This window comes from Callorhinus ursinus, unplaced genomic scaffold (genome assembly GCF_003265705.2).
Source record: "Callorhinus ursinus isolate GAN/ISIS: 27379988/994484 unplaced genomic scaffold, GSC_fseal_2.0 scaffold25, whole genome shotgun sequence".
NCBI lineage: Eukaryota > Metazoa > Chordata > Mammalia > Carnivora > Otariidae > Callorhinus > Callorhinus ursinus.
The window spans coordinates 10456268-10475658 of NW_027397087.1; the positions used below are offsets into that span (position 1 = coordinate 10456268).

General features: G+C 40.9%; 2 protein-coding genes across 4 annotated transcripts in view; one reads left to right on the top strand and one right to left on the bottom strand.

Annotated features, from left to right (window-relative positions):
• Positions 1-156: 156 nt before the first annotated feature.
• MFAP1 (microfibril associated protein 1) lies at positions 157-13806 on the bottom strand. The gene is made up of 9 exons (XM_025883836.1): positions 13555-13806; positions 8092-8311; positions 6821-6950; positions 6363-6550; positions 5727-5835; positions 5464-5624; positions 3986-4145; positions 937-1026; positions 157-842 (listed from the first exon to the last, which is right to left on the bottom strand). Exons 1-9 carry the CDS (start codon positions 13631-13633, stop codon positions 660-662), a joined length of 1320 nt encoding a protein of 439 aa, XP_025739621.1. The 5' UTR covers positions 13634-13806; the 3' UTR covers positions 157-659.
• A 14-nt stretch (positions 13807-13820) lies between these two features.
• The window catches only part of WDR76 (WD repeat domain 76), a 54026-nt gene continuing 48455 nt past the window's right edge, over positions 13821-19391 (top strand). The window contains exons 1-3 of one of the 3 annotated variants that reach the window (XM_025883835.2): positions 13821-13953; positions 15364-15466; positions 16495-16801. In XM_025883835.2, coding sequence (XP_025739620.2) covers positions 13845-13953; positions 15364-15466; positions 16495-16801 — 519 coding nt within the window. In that variant the 5' untranslated portion in view covers positions 13821-13844. Of the gene's footprint in view, positions 13954-15363; positions 15467-15487; positions 15770-16384; positions 16802-19391 lie in introns of those variants that run through there. The other 2 variants (XM_025883833.2, XM_025883834.2) reach the window with 2 other exon arrangements.

Below are 19391 nucleotides of genomic sequence, written 5' to 3' on the forward strand. Positions count from 1 at the left end.
TTTTTAAAGATTATTTATGAGAGAGAGCAGGGCGCAGGCGCAGAGGGAGAGAGAATCTGAAGCCAACTCTGAGCTGAGCACGGAGCACAACGTGGGGCTTGATCCCACGACCATGAGATCATGACCTGAGCTGAAACCAAGAGTCGGATGCTTAACTGACTGAGCTACCCAGGCGCCCTGGGTGTATGATTCTTTTATTTCTTAAACACACATAAATGGATCAAAAAATATGTTCACATAGAAAAACTGACTCCAACCAAAAATGAAAAACAGATATCCGTGAGCTGAGATTTACTGTAAGGTAGCGTTGTCCACTTACATGCCCTTGTTTCTAACCCAAGCTAAGAGGCTGGAAAAAGAAACCTGGAATAGTTCCAAGTGAATCTGGGAAGCAGAGCAGTGATGAAACGTAAGATTTCTCAGAAATGGTTTTAAGTGGGGAGCCTCTGATCCTACCTGGGTAGTGCTTTTCTGTGGGTTTCTCAGCATGAGTCCAAACCTCACAAAGCACCTTCAAAGACTGGACTGCCCAGTGTCACAAGTATGGCAGTAGGTCCAATAGGCTGGATACAGGGGCCATGTAAATAGTGGTAAAAGCAAATCAAGGACCAGATGCTGAGACAGTCCCTTGTGTCTCACCAGCTGGAAGTAGTTGAACTCTAAGTAGTTTTCCGCTTCTTGGCAGATGGCCGTTCAAATACATCACGTACCCCAGCTGCCTTTTGTTTAAAGAACTTTGTGTTCTGGGCACTCTCTTGGCCCCATGCTGAGTCAAAAGAGGTGGTGTCCTGATCCACAAGGTGGGTGTACTTGGTGCGACCAGAGCGCCCGAAGTTCTTGACCTGATCAAGGAAGGGTAGATTATGAGTTATACCACCAAACATCAAGTCCTCAATACATAACTTTTCTCTCTCATGTTCTTAAGGTACCCCATACCTGCATGACTTTGGGAAGAATGGTTTTGTTGAAATGATCCTCCAGGGTAGGTGCACTGAAATCTCTCTTGTATACTTCTTCATCCTCATCCTGTAAAAAGAGTATTATTAATCTTGTGGTTTTTATTGCCTATCTTCAAACCACTAATTTATTAACCTCTATGACAAGGGATACAAAGAACAAAGGTACTGAAACTTTTCAAGAGCTTACATCTAGTTGAGATGATACTCCCTTTTCTCTTTGTATTATCTTTTTTCTTCCTAAATGTGGACGTTTCCTGAAGGTTGGCTGTATTCTCTCTGTACTCAATATGTTCATTCAGTCATATGACTTCAACTCTGTAGAAGCCTCTCAAATCTCATCCTGAATTTTCTACTGCCCATTATATAGCTTAGCTTGGATATTCTGTTGGGACTTCAGACTCATACCTAAAGTGAAAATCATTTCCCTAACCTTTTCAAACCAGGCTCTTCCTGATTTAACTTCTTCTGTCAATAGGACCAACATTTTCTTAATTACCCAGGTTCAAAATTTACATAAAACTTTGTGCATGATGAGTTGCCACTTATAAATTCTAATTCCCTGGGTTATTATAGTTTTTCCCTAGAATCAACCTTACACAGTGCCACTAGACTAATGTTTCTAAAACACACCTTCATACCTCTGCCTTGCTCAAAAACTTCCAGTGATTCTGTTTTGTTAAATAAGCACAACTCCTCTATAGTAGTCAAGGCCAAATAACATATATATGATACAATAACATATAGCTGTAATCTACCTCTCCTTGCCAACTCCCTTTACAGATGATGCTTTTTGCCTCCACTCCTAGTCCCTTCACCTGGAATGTCTTTCTACTACTGAAGTCAGCAAGTCTACACATCTTAAATGTGCCCTCCCTTCATGTTATCCCTCTCCATCTCCTACAAAGTAAAGCATCTCCCTTTTCAGAAATCCCACAGTATTTTCACTCGTCCTTATGTCATAGTATATGTTTGCCTTAGCCCCATTTTTAGGTTGTAAGCCATCTGAGGGCAATAATTTTATATCCTATAGCAGTATCAAACAGTAGTGTTCTTGGGGCTCCTGGTTGGCTCAGCTGGTAGAGCATGCTTTTTTTTTTTTTTTTTTTAAGGAGGGGGAGACAGAGAGGGGCGGGGGGGGGGGAGGGGGGGGGGGGAGAGGGAGAGAGAGAATCCCAAGCAGGCTCCACGTCCAGAGGAGAGCCCAACATGGGACTCGATCTCACTTGATCATGACGTGAGCTGAAATCAAGAGTTGGACACTCAACCGACTAAGCCACCCAGGTGCCCCTAGACCATGCAACTCTTAATGTCAGGGTTGTGAGTTCAACGGTGGGCTCTGCATGGAGCCTACTTAAAACAAAAAATGGGTGTCTAAGTCGCAGTTGGTTAGGCGTCTGACTCTGGGTTTCGGCTTAGGTCATGATCTCAGGTTTGTGAGATCGAGCCCCACATTGGGCTATGCACTCAGTGCGAAGTCTGCTTGAGGTTCTTTCTCCCTCTCCCTCTGCCCCTCCTGCTCGTGCTTTCTCTAAAATAAACAAAAAATCTTTAAACCACTCCCCTCAAACCAAAAACCAGGAGTGCCCTTTACACAGTAAATGCTCAAAAGGTTATTTACTTAATAAACTATACATAAAAAAATTACAGAGAAGTTGCAAATCAACATACTAGTAAAACTATAATGTTATGATACAAATTATACATGTGGTGAAGGAATTAAAACAGTACCATTTTGATTAAGGAAAGCTTTGTGGAACAACTGAGTCCTTCAACCACACACACTTTTGGAGTATTCTCTTCAGCTACAGAAAGGCTTTAAAGGTAAGACAGTTTTTGTGAGACCTACTTTTTTCCTTGTTAGAGGCTGAGTCCCTCATTTAATCTCAGAAGATATTTTATCTTCACTCTCCTTATCCAGATGAGGAGAGTTCATTGAGTATGTGCACCAAAAGACTTTTACATAAACCTTTCCTTATATATCTTAGCCACCAATGCACTGCTTCTCTCAGAAGCTTATTAAAGCTGCTCAAATGTATAAGCAATGATACTTAATGACCTTAAAGCAGTAAAGAAATAATTCATAATCTCCAGTGACTTCAGTCGAGAAAACTGCATGAGCTAGGACACTGTATAATAAGCAAACATTTCCGGCTGAGTAGACTGAAACTGATTTTGGAGGGGAATAAGGAACCCTTCACTGAAGTTAGATTTTACTGGTATCTACAATGAAAGGCAGGAATCTAGCTGCAGTAGGGATTTTAGGGTTTGATATAGCATTTAAAAAAAACAAGTCTACTTTTTGATTCATACTTGGATAGCATCAGGTAGTAATTTAACCAACCACGTGCTATTACAGTAATAAATGTAATCAATTCTTCGCTTCCCTTTCCTGACATCTCTCCATTAACAAATTATCACTGGTATCATCTAAGTAATTTGGAAGAAGTCCTCATTACTTTATACAGGGTTAACAGATTGTTATTTTGACCTTGGTCTTTATATGAAGAACAAACTTTTGATGGTATTACACATAATGGTTAGATAATAAACCATTTTTTTGGTTAGTTAGGCTTAGTCACTTTCTGTCAGCTCAGAATGAAGTGAATTAAATTTCTGCCTCCCAAATTTTTGCATAAGCAAAAAGTGAATTAAATTTCTGCCTCCCAAATTTTTGCATAAGCAAAACTTCTTACTCTGCTATGAATAGTAACATCTAATTAATTTTGGGGATTTAAATAATCTTATCTATCTATACAATTTACTGTCTATTTTTAGTTCCTTAGTTCTTCTGTTACACCATTTCCTCCCGAGAGCTGGGGCCTAAAGAGAGAACAGTTGCTGCTACTGGTAAAATCCTGTTACCAGTGCTTTTTCCTATTGGGTTTATATTCTTCAGAGGCAAAAAGCAAATGAGAAAACTGACCATGGGCAAGTAGAAGTAACATCCCAGGGCAGTTTATTCTTGGGGGGAGAAAAGAACTCAAAAGTTCTGAGTTCCTTCTACCGCTCATTCCCTTTTCACTTACCATGAAGAAGGCACCCCGGTGATAATACTTCTGTAAGAACTTATATTTGCCCTTCACAGCTTTGTTGGTAATGACTTTGCCATTTGCCCGAAGCTCAGCTCGCCTCTCTTCCTCAGTCAGGTTTCGCATTCGTTCAATTTCTGCCTTCTCCTTCTCAAGCCTGTGCAGAGAACAAAACTATTTATTAGTATCATTCCAGCTTCAGAGAGACTCAAATTATCTCAACACAATACAGTCTCATCTCCTTTCAAGCATTATTCACTTTCTTTAATTCTAGCTACTGCCTGTTAGGAATTAAGATCAGGAGCCCAACAAATAAAAAAAGGTGAGGTGGTCTTCATTATTGCAAACTTCCAGAAGTTTATTCTAGCCTTTATAAGGTTCAGACATACTATTACTGCTTGATTTTGCAATGTTAGTAATTCCCCTTCCTTAAAAAGCCTACTTGGCTTTAAAAAGTATCAGAATTTAACATAACCATGTTAAGATTTTATTGGTATTTTTTTTTAAAGTAATTGTATATGTATTTACATGTCACAAACCAAGGGTTACCATCATTAATTAGATTGCAGGGACTAATAACCCTTTTTGGGGAAGGGGGGCCAAAGATCCCTTTTCCAGAAAAATACAAATATATGTAATTTTGTATATAATTTTAAAGGGTACATGGACTCCTTGAAACCCAGGATAAAAATCTTAAGAAAATGCAGGCTGAGGACAAAGTTTTCTACTGATGGTTTCCCTTTGTAATCTGGGATTACCCTCTCACTGCTAGTAATTTTCAAGAATGGGTGATGCAGCTCAGAAATTATTCTGCTCTAACAATAGTGACTGTGGCAGATTATTTAAAGGCCACAAATTCTTCCCCCCAGAGTATGCATGCCCCTTTGCAGAAATGACATGTGAGCCTTAAAAGCCCTTGCCAGTTTCTACTTTTGCCCTCTTGGAATACTGCCATGAGACTGTTACATCAGAAATCCAGTCTAGCCCACTGAAGAAGTAAGGCAGTCTAGCATTAGCTACTGGACATGTGAATGGAGCCATTTTGGACACTCTAGCCCAGCCAGTCCTCTAGCTGGATGCAGCTGCATGAGAGAGCCCAGGTAAAACCAGCAGAGGAACTGCTTAGCCAACTCAAACACTGTGAGGAATAATCAGTTGTTTCAAGTCACCAAATTTTGAACTGGGTTTTTATGCAAGAACAGATAACTGATAACAGTGAATAATGTCTGTGTGTCTACTAGAAAACTACAGGGAGTATCATATGGCACTCTATCACAGAGAAACACTGAGAAAGTCTTTCTTTTCCCTGATTTCATTGTAATAAGCCACATTCCAATTATGGAAAACTCACTCAGTTTCAGGAACCATAAAGAAAGCTGTAATGGAACTCACAGTTGGTGTTGAACCTCACTCCTACCCCACTAGGAACCCATCCAATTACCGATATTAAACTCTAGGTCCATCTTATTACTCACGCTTCTCGATCTTCTCTGTCCCTCTTGATTCTCTTTAGCTCCCGAACTTTCCATGCCTCATATTCTTCCTCATCATTTTCATCATCAGTATTGAGAGCATCCAGTGCAGCCAGGGATCGCTTGTTCTCCTCCAGCTCTTTCTTGGTCTCCTCTTCTACAATCTGGGTAAGGAGAACAATTCACCTGTTGGATTTCCTTATTTTCCTCAGACAAACCTAAGTACACTCCTCCTTGCATGCAATCCTCACAGCCACTCCCAGTACCTTGAGTGTGTACTTGCGCCTCTCCTCAGCCATGCGTTTTGCTTCCTGCTCCAGCTCCTTCTGTTTCAGTGCTTCAGCCTCACGTTCTTGAACTGTTACTCGGTCCTTCCTGCAGCACAGAAGTCCTGTTAATTGCCCAGAGCCCTCAGAGTGGACCTCTTTGTCCTCTAACTCAAGTCCCATCCAAATCAGACAAAGCCCAATAATCGCTGGCTTTTTTTTTTTTTTTGCAAAGAGCCAAAATTGGGAGTCACCTCAGGTATTCAGAGCATTAAAACTCCAACCACCTGTGAGAACTGCCTGAATAGCAAAAACCTGCTGGACTGTAAGTAGTAGGATTTCTCGCCATCAGGAAAGGATTAGGAATTCACTCTTCAAGTTTAATTTTGTGCTTTATAGGTCCATGGGCAGATTATGTGCTCTTTAACTGGAAAGGGAGATGTGAAAACAAACTCAGGCTCTCTGTTAACACCATGATATTCCTCAGCAAATATTCTGCACAGGTAGGGAAGTGGGCAGAAGACTTTCACTCAGTGCTGACATTTCAGAAGAGCATGAGATAGAAAAGAGGCTTCTATTCTCAGACCTGGAAAGTAATAACTATGTGGATTCAGACCTGTTTTGTGAGATACTTACTTTCGAATGAAGACAGGTTTAAGGCGAGGCTCCATCTCATCTTCACTGTCTGTGTATTCTTCATACTCAGATTCTGATTCTGACTCTTCCCCAGAACGTCCCTCATCTTCCACCTCCATGACTTCCATCTCTTCATTTTTTCTCTCCTGTGCTCGCTGACGCATCATGCCACGGCGCCGCTCTATTTCCTATCAAGTCACATGTCCAAGTCAGTCAGCCCAATGACCTGTGCTCTAAGGCAGCTTTTTATTTCCCCTCATCACGTTTAACAAATTCTGATATGAGTAAATACAACTTATTTTATTTTATTTTCAATTCTATCTCCAACAAATAGGGAACCCTGGATCAGAGTTCTGCCAAAAGCAGCAAGCTTGTTGTCTTTGGGACCTCGACAAAGGAGAACAGGCCCCAACTTTTTCTTGGGCCTAGGAAGAACTTCCCATTTTCCTTTTTTATACCTCATCATCAATTTCTTCCTCTTCTTCTTCACTGCTATCTTCTCGTTCCATGCGCCATGCATCTCCTTCCACTTCTGAGTCACTTTCTCCTACCACTTCAGGTTCCACTATTTTCCGATGTCGAGCCAATCTGAAAAACAGCATCTTCAAGTGTAACACCAATATCACAAAAACGAAAGAGCATCAGCCACATTTTCTTAGTTGTAGAGCACCTGGAGGTTATGTTTGCTTTTATTAATACTGAAGTCTGGAGAGGGGGAAACTGAGGTGCAGACAAAAGAAAATAATTCAAAGTGTCAGAGCAAATAGTCAAGTTGGACCTAAAACATTAAATATAAGCTGAGGCATCATGAGGCACCGCAATAAACATATGGGTGCACAGTGACACTGTATCTTTGTGAAACTGGATTTTTGGTGGCTGTATAAAAAGCAAGTGCTGCATGCAGATCAATATGGAACAGGAAATGAGTGACAGTGCCAATCTGATTCTAAGGTTTGAGAAGTAGTCAGTGTCCAAGAGGCACACAAATCCTACTAATAAGTAATTATGGTTATGTAAGAATGAAATAAAAATGTTTTTTCTTTTATGTGTATTATATTTTTCAGATGGCTTTAAATGTTAAGACATGACTTTACTGAATTATTTGGATCTAATTATTTAATAAACAGAACTGTATAGGCCTAGGGGGCTCCCTGAGAAAATTCCTGAGACAATATGAACTGTTACAAGTTTGGGATCTCTGGTATACTTTGTAAGGTAATGTCTCAGTCAACACACAACATACGAAATCCTTCATTGGGAGGCTCCCTTTCCTACCTGAGACCATTCATTCATCAGGCCTTTTTTCCTACTTCATTGGTGTTATTTCCCCTCATTAGCCTTTAGGATAAGTGAATGAATTAAATCAATTTCTCAAATTTTAAGACCTGCCCACCCCCCAACAAACCAACCAATGGTTTGTGTTTTCTTTTGCCTTAGTTAGTTAGGGTCTTTGGACCAGAGGTAACCTGCTGTTTACTGGCTGCCACTTGCTGGTTGTATGCCTTTGGTCATGTTATTTTCCTGATCCCTTTGTGCCTCAGTTTCCTCATTTGTAAACTGGGACAATAATACATACCTCATAAGGTTATTGGGTGGATTACAAGACTTAGTAAATGTACCTGGAACAGAGACTGGCACATAGTGAGTACTGTGCAAATATTAGCTATTATTGTTGTTATTAACTAACCTGTGGGGGTTTAGTCCAGGGAAACATAACCCTAGTCATTACCTCTCTTCCACATCTTCACTAATACGGTTCTGCAAACGCCGCAGTCGAGGGTCACTGGATGAATCCTCCTCCTGTTCCTCAGGCTCTGCTTCTTGTTCTTTGGCTTTTTTAATGAACTGAAATTCTTCATCCTCCTCATCTGAGGACTCCATAGGGGCATAGTCTGGCCTCTTCCCCGACACATAACGTTTTACCTTCACTTTCTCCATCGAAATCTCACCTGGGTGATAAAGATAACTTATTATGTTTCAGTAGCCTCTTTCCCAATGTCTTTCAACCTCTGCCTTTGCAGGTAGAGCCCTATATTCCGGTAAACAAGAGTTCAAGGAGGCGAAGAAGAGAGCCACTATCCAACCATCTATTCATCTAATGGTGTTTTCCTGCCAAGACCAAGTCATGGGAAAACATTCTTGTGACTACCAACACTAATGATAAAGAAGGTGAGCTTGAATACAATGAAGGGGAAAAAGACAGGCAGTGAAACAATAGAAAAAATTCCCCCCAGACAGGCAGACTACATCCATCACAAATTCATGCTATTCCACCTCAATTATATCCTTAAGGGAATTATTTGTAACAGTGCCCAGCACAGAAGGGTGACTTAAGTGGGAACAGAAAGTTAAAATGTTGCTCAATCCCTTTTTTAGTTCACCTGGAATTTTCATGACAGCCTTTATATCACCATATAACTCAAGATTCTAATCTCTTTCTACCTTTTCTTTTAGCATATGTGCTCTCAAACCTGCAAGATAACATCTCTCTTTTTTTTTTTTTTTTTAAGATTTTATTTATTTGACAGAGAGACACAGCAAGAGAGGGAACACAAGCAGGGAGAGTGGGAGAGGGAGAGGGAGAAGCAGGCTCCCCGCTGAGCAGGGAGCACAACGTGGGGCTCCATCTCAGGACCCTGGGATCATGACCTGAGCCAAAGGCAGATGCTTAGCCAACTGAGCCACCCAGGTGCCCCTCTTTTTTAAAAGATTTTATTTATTTATTAGAGCAAGTGAGAGAGAGAGAGAGGGGTAGAGGCAGAGGGAGAAGTAGGCTCCCTGGTGAGGACCCTGGGATCATGACCTGAGCTGAAGGCAGATGCTTAACTGCTTAACCGACTGAGCCACACAAGCGCCCCAAGATAACATCTCTTTTACAAATAGTAACAACTGCGAATAAAGTGAAAACTAACCAAAACATTTTATAAGATGGATATAATTTTGATAACCAACTGGACAGTTCAAAGGAAAACTTTACATGAATTTCTCTTAATAAACATACATTAAAAAGTACTAAATAACATAATAGCAAATTTATTCCAGCAACGTAAAAGCTAACAAAAAAATTCTAAGCCATCATGACTTCAAAGGATTTAGCTTGGGACCACAAGAATGGCTTAAGCTTAGAAAATTAATGGGGTCAAACGAAATATACTATTTAAAGTTTATATATTTAAAGTCACATAATCTTAACAATAGATACAATAATCATTATGCTTAATGATAAAATAATAGAAGCATTCCTTTAAAAACCAGTGGGCATCTTTATGTTGTCCCTGTCACACCTTCTAGTCAACATTTTATTATGGTTCTAATTAGGACAATAAGAAAAAGGAGAAAGGGGTGCCTGGGTGGCTAAGTCGGTTAAACGTCTGCCTTCGGCTCAGGTCATGATCTCAGGGTCCTGGGATCCAGCCCCAAGTCATGCTCCCTGCTTCTCCTTCTCCCTTTCTCCATCCACCCCGCTCATTTTCTCTCTCTCTCAAATAAATAAAATCTTAAAAAAAAGAGAAAAGAAAAAGACATAAAAGGTAGAACTAAAAAGGAAGAAGAAACTCATAATTTGCAGACTATGATTATCTATGTAGAAAATACAAGAAAACAAACAGGCAAGCTATTTATTTAGAATACTAAATAAATGCTGGATAAAAATAAGTGTACCTGTTTAAAAAAAGTGGGGGGTGCCTGGGTGGCTCAGTCCTTAAGCGTCTGCCTTTGGCTCGGGTCATGATCCCAGGGTCCTGGGATCGAGCCCTGCATCGGGCTCCCTGCTCCACGGGAAGCCTGCTTCTCCCTCTCCCACTCCCCCTGCTTGTGTTCCCTCTCTCGCTGTGTCTCTCTGTCAAATAAATAAAATCTTTAAAAAAAAATAAGTGTACCTGTACATTACATTAGCTACATAAATACAGTGTTGAAAACTAAGGTCCACACAAAAACTTGCACACTGATATTTATTTCAGCTTTGTTCTTAACTGCCAAAACTTGGAAGGAACCAAGATGTCTCCCACTAGGTGAATGAACTAACTATGGTATGTCTAGACGATGAATATTATTCAGTGCCAATCAGAAAAGAGTGATCAAGCCATAATAAGACACAGAGAAAATTTACATACATATTACTAAGTGAAAGAAGCCAATCTGAAAAAGTTATACACTGTATGATGCCAAATACATGACATTCTGGAAAAGGCACAACTATGGAGATAGTAAAAAGATCAGTGATTGCCAAGGGTTGGGTTGGGGGAGGGATGAATAGGCAGGGCACAGAGGAGTCTCAGTGCAATGAAAATACTGTGTGATACCATGATAATGGATATATGTCATTATACATTTGTCTAAACCCACAGAATACACAATGCCAAGAGTGAACCTTAATGTAAACTCTGGGTGATTATGATGTGTTAATGTAGCTTCATCAATTGCAACAAATGTATCACTCTGGTGGGGGATGTTGATAATGGAGGAGACTATGCATGTGCGGGGGGGCAAAGGGTAAACGGGAAATGTGAATCTAAAACTGATCTAAAAAAATAAACTCTGAGGGCACCTGGGTGGTTCAGTTGATTGAGAGTCTGCCTTCAGCTCAGGTCATGATCTCAGGGTCCTGGGATTCAGTGTCAGGCTCCCTGCTTAGCAGGGAGTCTGCTTTTTCCTCTCCCTCTTGCTCAAATAAATAACATCTGGGGGCACATGGGTGGCTCAGTCAGTTAAGCATCTGCCTTTGGCTTAAGTCATAATCCCGGGGTCCTGGGACTGAGCCCTGCATCAGACTCCCTGCTCAGCGGGAGTCTTCTCCCTCTCTCCCCTCCTCCCTGCTTATGCTCTCTGCTCTCTCTCTAATAAATAAATAAATATTTAAAAAAATAAAAAAATAAAATCTCCAAAAAAAAAAAAAGTCTTGGGACGCCTGGGTTGGTTAAGTGTCTGCCTTCGGCTCAGGTCATGATCCCAGGATCCTGGGATGGAGCTCTGCCCTGCTCACTGGGAGCCTGCTTCTCCCTTTCCCTCTGCCTGCTGCTCTGCCTGCTTGTGCCCCACCCCCCGTCAAATAAAATCTTAAAATAAAATAAATAAAATCTTAAAAAAAATAAAAAGCAGTGGAGAATGGATGGGCTAGCTAGTCAAACAGTGGAACAGTAGGGACAACTGGTTAACCATAAGGTAAACAGTAAAATTAGATATCTGAGGCCACAAACACACAAAATTCCAGATGGATTAAAGACCCATGTGTGGAAAACACGTCTTAAACACTTACATTCCTACTGGATTATAAACTCCTTAAATTAGATGTGTCTTGCGCAATTGTGTATTTAATCCTATTTAGTATATACAAACACTTAGATGATAGAAAATATTTGAATATCTATGATCTTAGTATAGGCAAGGATTTCTCACACAGTATACAAAACAACACAAGCTATAAAAGATAAAATTGATAAATCTGATAACACTAAAATTAAAAATGTCTATGAAACAGAAAACTCCATAATTAAAGTGAAAAGACAAGCTAAAAAAACAAAACAGAAAAAGACATGACAGACTTGGGATGAAGAAAAACAAACTAAGAAAATGGGTAAATGACAAAAACAGGTAATTCAGAGAGCAGAAAACCTAGAGAGCTGATAAATGCATGAAAATGCTTAGTCTCACCAGTAATCAGGGAAATGCAAATTAAAATAAGATATTTCATAATTAGATTGGGCAAAATTTAAAAATCGATACAACCTAGTGTGCAGATGAATATATGGGAAAATACAAACTCTTAATGCTCTCACAACCCACTGTGGAGAGCAAGTGGAAATAACTAGTTAGGTTGATGAACTTTTAGGAGTCTACCCTAGAGAAATTCTTAAACAGTGCACTGAAGAGACACATTTAAGAATGACAACTACAGGGGGTGCCTGGCTGGCTCAGTTGGTGGAGCATGTGACTCGATCTCGGGGTCATGTGTTTGAGACCACGTTCGGCGTAAAGATTACTTTAAAAAAAAAGGACAACTACAAGCACTGTTTATAATAGAAAAAACAACACAACAATTAACTGTTCCTTAGTAGGGAATAACCTGTGGTTTAATTACACAATGGAATTTATAAGTAGTTAAAATGAATTAGCTCTGTGTGTATCAAAGGGTACTTCTCAAAAGCCACCTTGAATTTAAGAAAAAAGGCAAGTTGCACAAAAACAGGTACAGTATATTAAAAAAGAGCTCATATTATTTTCCAAAATCTTCCCTGAATAAAGGGACTCTAACCCCCCAAACAGGCAGTGTTCCTTCTTCTATCTGCACTGGAATCCTACTTATCCTTTAAGGATCAATTTCTTCTTCAAGAAGCTTTCCTTGATTACCTCAATCTGAAGAGATTATTCCTTGTCTATCCTTCCACATTGGTTTATATCACCTATGTGACAGAAATCGCACACTGCTTAAAAATGTGCCTATTTTTCCATGTCTCACATCTACTACAATATGAATTCCTTAAGGTTAAGGGCACTACCTAAGTGTGTATTCAACTTAATAGTCATAGCGTTGGATGAAAGCAATAAAAAGGCGCCTGCGTGGCTCAGTCATCAAGCGTCTGCCTTTGGCTCGGGTCATGATCCCAGAGTCCTGGGATAGAGCCCCGCAGGGAGCTCCCTGCTGGGCGGGAAGCCTGCTTCTCCCTTTCCCACTTCCCCTCCTTGTGTTCCCTCTCTCGCTGTGTGTCAGGTAAATAAATAAAATCTTAAAAAAAAAAGCGATAAGAAGTTTAATAAGGCACGGTTCCTGTCTCAAGGACGTTATGAACTTATGATGCAGTAGAGGGAAACAGACACATAAACTAATGATAAGAGTTATAAAAGCAGCATAAACAGACTGCTATGTATAACAAAAGAGGGACTGTTCCCGCACAACGCCCTGCAAAAGCAGGCATTCACTATGTATAAGTCTAATTTATCGGTGGAGACCAAGGGAAGAGGGATGCTTGCTGTGAGGGCAGACGGGCAATAGGAACAAGATGCGATGGAAGTGGGTTTTGTTCCCCCCCCCCACTTCAGGCAACGCGATCGGGTGCGAGTTTGATGGGAAAAGTCGAAGAAATTAGGGGGCAGGGTCTTAAGGGTCGGAGGGTTGGGGTGGTCTGCTGGGGTAGGTGTGGAGTATGCTGGTGAAAGAAGAGGTAAGATCCGACTGGAAAAAAGCGCAGCACGGTACCTTTCTCATTGCGAACCGGGACGGCCCCAGCCGTAGACTGAATGGGCGGTTGTTTCATGAGTGAGCTTGGGACCGACATGTTGATGGCAGCGGCGGTGACTCCCGGAACTTCAGTGATTCCAAAGAGTGAACCGCAAAAACGTCAACGAACAGAAAAAAAAAATCCTCTTCTGTAGGGACTGGACACCGGTGCGCGACAGACAGAAACAGCACTTACGGCTGAGCTAGAGAAACCGGAAATAATCGACCAGAGAATTCTGGGATCGTGGACGTCGAGTCTGTTACTGCGCATGTTCAAAGGCGGCTCTAGCGTCTTCCGTCTCGCAGTGTTTGGACGTCGCTTCTGGCGGGAAATTGCTTCCCATTGGGCTTTGCTGCTAAAATCCTGTGGCGAGACAGGTCCGGATTAGGGGTTTCTCTTGTTACCTTGGTTTGAACCCGAGGAAAATGGGATAGTGATGAATAAGGAATTGAGCAGATAGTGAAGGGCAGTTTGTCCAGACTGTTGAAAGCTCAGAATTGGAGTTTAATGAGAATAGAAGTCCTACTAATAGCACCTGATTAGCTCAGTTGATGAGGCTGAGTGGGTTGTGGTGAGGTATTTTTTGGTCATCACGCGCGGGCAGCTGGTGGTAATTTAGGCCATTGCCATGAAAAAGGAAAAAAATCCCCCAAGGGTCCTGGAGCAATGCCTGAAGTCAGAACAGTGTACTTTTTGGCTTTCCAGTTTTTTCAGTTTCTCAAGACCGTCTCTTAAAACATTCCTGGCTAGACAGTGTTTGTATAGAAGTACACGAGTAATTATTAAGTACTTGCTGTGTTTACTGGCCTTAGCTCTCTAAGGAGTATGGAATATTGTTTAAAGGCTTGAATTTTAGGAAAGTCTTCTAGGGCTTGGTAACGGAAGCAATCACAATTTACTAGCTGGGTTTGTAAAAAAAAAAAAAATACTGGCTTATTGGAAGTCGGAACACTTTTGACCATAGAAAGGATTTCGTAAGTGTTGTGGTAGGGAGAGCTGGGACAGCATGAAAAAACTCATTAAGTCCAGAAATAGCATGGTATATATTAAACACTGAAAAGTTTGATTTTATCAGTAATTTTTGAGTCAAGGAGTGGTGAAAGTTTAGCAAGAATCAGATCATGGAGGGCCCTGATGTTACTGTTAATAGGATTAGTTCTCAAATTATTTCACCTGTGTTGTAAAATTGGGTCTAGGCTGGGAGAGGAAATGGAATTGGGCAAATCTTGAGCAAGGAACAGTGGAGGACCCATGCCAGGGAAACAGTTTTGGGCTAGAAAGAAAAGGATCTTAAAAATAGAGTAGGTAGAAATTTTTATTTCGAATTTAACAGCTCCAAAACCACGCTGTCCAGAGGGAGTACATATGATGGGAAAACAATTGTTTTGACTTAGGGCAACTCAGAATAGAAACAACAAAAAAAAGTTAATATGGCTGTGACTGTAAGAAATACAGGGCACTAAAATCTTATTTGTTACTTTGTGTACAAAAATGATTTGATTAACAACTTTTCCCCAGCCTTTGGGCTTTGTAAAGTCATCATTAGGATCTTAGTTAACTGGTGGGCAGATGATGAGGTGAAATTTAAACCAGCTTAGGTTATCAGCTCTTGAAAAAAATCAAAATGCTTTCCTTCTAGGAAGAAGGTAATGTGGTAGCCATAGGGCGTAATTTCCTGGTGGGGGGGTTATAAGGAACCGGGGGGCCCAAGTAAAGGCTGCCTGTTGATTTCGATTTTCTAGCTTCTCTATTCATATGGTATCTAAGTGCGTCTGAATCTTTTCCAGGCTCACATTGCAAGGCAAGGTGGTTTTTTCTCAGCAGAAGAGCCAGTGTTTTTCAAAGCGAGATACTGGCATCAGCAGCATCAAAAAAATACTGGGATCTAAGGTAAAAATGTGTATTCGGTCCAATTACAAGAATTTCAGTAGGGGGTGAAGCTGGTGAGCTGGACGCCTACGGAGACGACCGTAACGCCTGCGTGCCCCTCCCCCTCCGGCCCGCTGGCGTCAGAGCCCGTTAGAGCCTCCCGCCAGGCCCCGCCCCAGCCCCGCTGCTCCTCCCCTTGCCCCTCCTGCGCCTCTCGCCGCAATCTTGGCGGGAAGACGCCAGCTGCTAAGCCGCCGAAAGATGTCGGGGTCGCGCGCGGGCAGTGAGGAGAAGGTGGGCTCCAGACAGCGACTCCAGATGAAGGTGAGCAACGGCTTGTTGCTTTCGGGTGCGCTCCTGCCTCAGTGTTCGTGAGGCATTGCCGGGATCAGGCCCGAGCGGGCACGAAGACTTGGCACCCACCACCTCCACATACCGGAACTAGTTCCCGCTCCTTGGGGCATCTCTCAGCTTAACGGGTTTTTCGGGGGTGTTGTTTCAAAAGATAATCGGGGATCCCGGCCCCCTGTTTTCCTCTATGGAAACTCGGCCTGCAGCGTTGGGGAAGGTTATTAGTAACCCCAGAAATAGGAACAGGATGGGATCAGGGACTCTGCATTTGCCTTTGGGGCAGTTATTGTCGGCTTCCCACTCTGGAGACAATTCCAGTTACTCAGAAGGTGACAGTTGGGGTAGTCTCCTCAGTTACAAATGTAATCGTTATTATTACATTATTACTGGTTTGCCGAGTCATGGGTAAAAAAATGCACCCAATATAATAAATAATTAAATTCAGGCTAATGAGTTAGGTATCTAGATTTTGGTGGGGAAAAAAGTTTCGTTACAGGCTATCACTCTGGATTTATTTACACAGACCTGTAGGAAAAGGCATAGGATCTGGGATTCTAATGCTCTCTTTTCTTTTATTGACCTGAATAGGTGAATGAATATAAAGAAAATCAAAACATCACTTGTGTATCTCTGAGACCAGTACAGACTACAGTTTTAGGAAAAACACCTAAGGTTTATCTTGTTCCCTTTTCACTCAGTAATTACAAGCCAGACCAAATTAAGCACTCCAAATCCCTATTGGATAAGAATTCTAACAATGAAGTTGCATGTAAGAAATGTAAGAAGACTGAAATAAGGAAAACTTGCAGAAGGATTTTAACTCCAAGGATGGAAGGCACGTCTTCCAAGGCAGAATCCACTCTGCAAAAATCATCCTTAGATGTTTATACTGAAAGTAACAAGCGACAACACAAGAGCACTTCGGATTCCGATACAGTGATTCTCAGTGTTGATATGGAAAGCAGTCAGGATCTAGACAGTGATGAAGATAACACACCAGGCCTGGTAAGAATTTAATTACTAGCTTATTCAAATTTTTCTTACTTTAAAATTTGAAGTTCTGATAAGCTAAGGGTATCCAGGGTTTATGTTTAGTTGAAATTTTATTTTTTAAATGTTGAACACATAACTTCCTTGGTTAATTTTACTCTTGGTTTTGATTTGTCAAGGAGAGGATTGACTCAGTCTTCATTCTGTTTCCCTTTTTCTTCCTCTCAGTTTATTGCAGATATTTTTGGGTCTACTTATTACTTATGGTGTCTTGCTCACCTTTACATATTTATGCACAAATGCCAGAAGAAGTTGGCCTGTGGGACATGGCATTTGAGTGACTCTTGATATGAGGGTAGGAAAGTCATCATTAATTGATTAATATGAATAATATTTCCTCTAAATATAAAAAGGAGAAAAATGATGGAGTAGAGAAGATACATGAGAAACACTTATTAGTACTATTGAAAATAATAGTTTGAATCAGGTTAAGGAATTAAGCATCTAATTTTTAGACTTCTATTGCCTATCAGGAATGTTGTATTTCATTTAAAGTGACAGATTTTGTGCAAGACAAGATAAAACCATATCACATGTCAAAAGTTAATGGAACGGAAAATGATAGGGGAAAGGGAGGTAGGATAATTGTGGTGGTGTTCTTTTGAAATAGGAATTCAATTTATGCTTTATTGTCTCAAGAGGACCTCTCGTGGGACATCGTGGGTCTGTCATTAGTGCATTGGACTGGGGGGTTGAAAGCCTAGGTTTTAGACGTGTTTTTAAGCAAATCACTCTACAGTCAGGGGATTGGATAAGATCATTGCTTCTCAAACTTTAGCCTGTATCAGAATTTCCTGGAGGGCTGTTAAAACTCCATTGCAGGACTCTATCACCAGAGTTTCTGATTTTCGAGAAGTTTTGGAGTGGGGTAAAGAATTGGCATGTCCAACACAGTTTCTTAGAGATGCTGGTGCTGTTGGTCTGGGATGTCATTTTGAAAACCACTGGATTCAATGATCTCTTTGGCCTCTTTGACTATAAGATTCTGAGTATATGAGGCTAGTGGGAAGTAGATTTTATTTTTTTTAATTTATTTAAAAATTTTAAAAAATTGTTTTTTAATTTCTGTTATAGTTAACATACAGTGTTATATTAGTTTTAGGTGTACGATATAGTGATTCAACAATTCTATACCCTACTCAGTGTTCATCATGATAAGTGTACTCTTAATCCCCTTCACCTATTTCACCCATCCCCCCACCCACCTCCTCTCTGGCAACTATCTGTTCTTTATAGTTAATCTGTTTCTTGGTTTTTCTCTTCTCTTTTTCCTTTGCTCATTTGTTTTGTTTCTTAACTTCCACATGAGTGAAGTCATATGGTACTTACCTTTTTCTGACTGATTTTGCTTAGCATTATACTCTCTAGCTCCATCCATGTTGTTGCAAATGGCAAGATTTCATTCTTTTTCATGGCTGAATAATACTCCATTTGTGTGTGTGTGTGTGTGTGTGTGTGTGTGTGTGTGTGTGTGTGTATGGATGTATATATGGATATATATATGGGTATATATATGAATATATATATACCGCACCTTTTTAAGATTTTTTTTATTTTTAAATAATCTCTATACCCAATGTGGGCCTCAAACTTAAAACCCCAAGATCAAGAGTCGCACGCTGTACTGACCGAGCCAGCCAGGCAGTCCCCAGATCTGTGTCCATTCATCTGTTGAGATTTTAGTTTGATCTAAGAAAATAGGGTCAGAAATTAGAACATTAAGAGTAAGTACTGAAGCTAATCAAGCAGAGTCAGACATGCCCAGCATATATTTAAGTAGGACAAACTGAAAGATTGAGCATCCTTTTTTTTTTCTTTAAAGATTTTATTTATTCATTTGTCAGAGAGAGAGAGAGCAAAAGCAGGGGGAGCGGCAGACAGAGGGAGAAGCAGACTCCCTGCTTAGCAAGGAGTCAGATGCAGGACTTGATCCTAGGATCCCAGGAACATGGCCTGAGCCGAAGGCAGACGCTTAACCGACTGAGCCACCCAGCCATCCCAAGATCTAACATCTTTATAGGACATTTCATTAATTATCTTTTTGGAGCAAAATGACTAAGACTTTATGGTACCATGCTTTAGAAACGATATTTTATTTATAAGCTTATTTCTTCCCCAGATGAGGGAAGGTTTTTGTCACATCACAGACAAGCGTCTTGACCTGTAAGTCAGGAATTTTAGGGGCGCCTAGATGGCTCAGGCAGTTAAAGCATCTGACTCTTGGTTTCGGCTCAGGTCATGATCTCATGGGTGGGGAGATTCAGCCCAGCAGTGGGGCTCTGTGATCGGTGGGGAGTCTGCTTGAGATTCTCTCCCTCTGACCCTCCCCCCACTTGCACTCTCTCTGTAAAATGAATAAATCTTAAAAAATTTATTCTGTTTTCTGGGAAACTTGCTAAATTTTCTCTTCCAGCACTTTTATTAAATATTTTAACTTCACAGGGACGCCTGGGTGGCTCAGTTGGTTAAGCATCTGCCTTCAGCTCAGGTCATGATCCCAGGGTCCTGGGATGGAGTTCCCCCATCAGGCCTTGCTCAGCAAGGA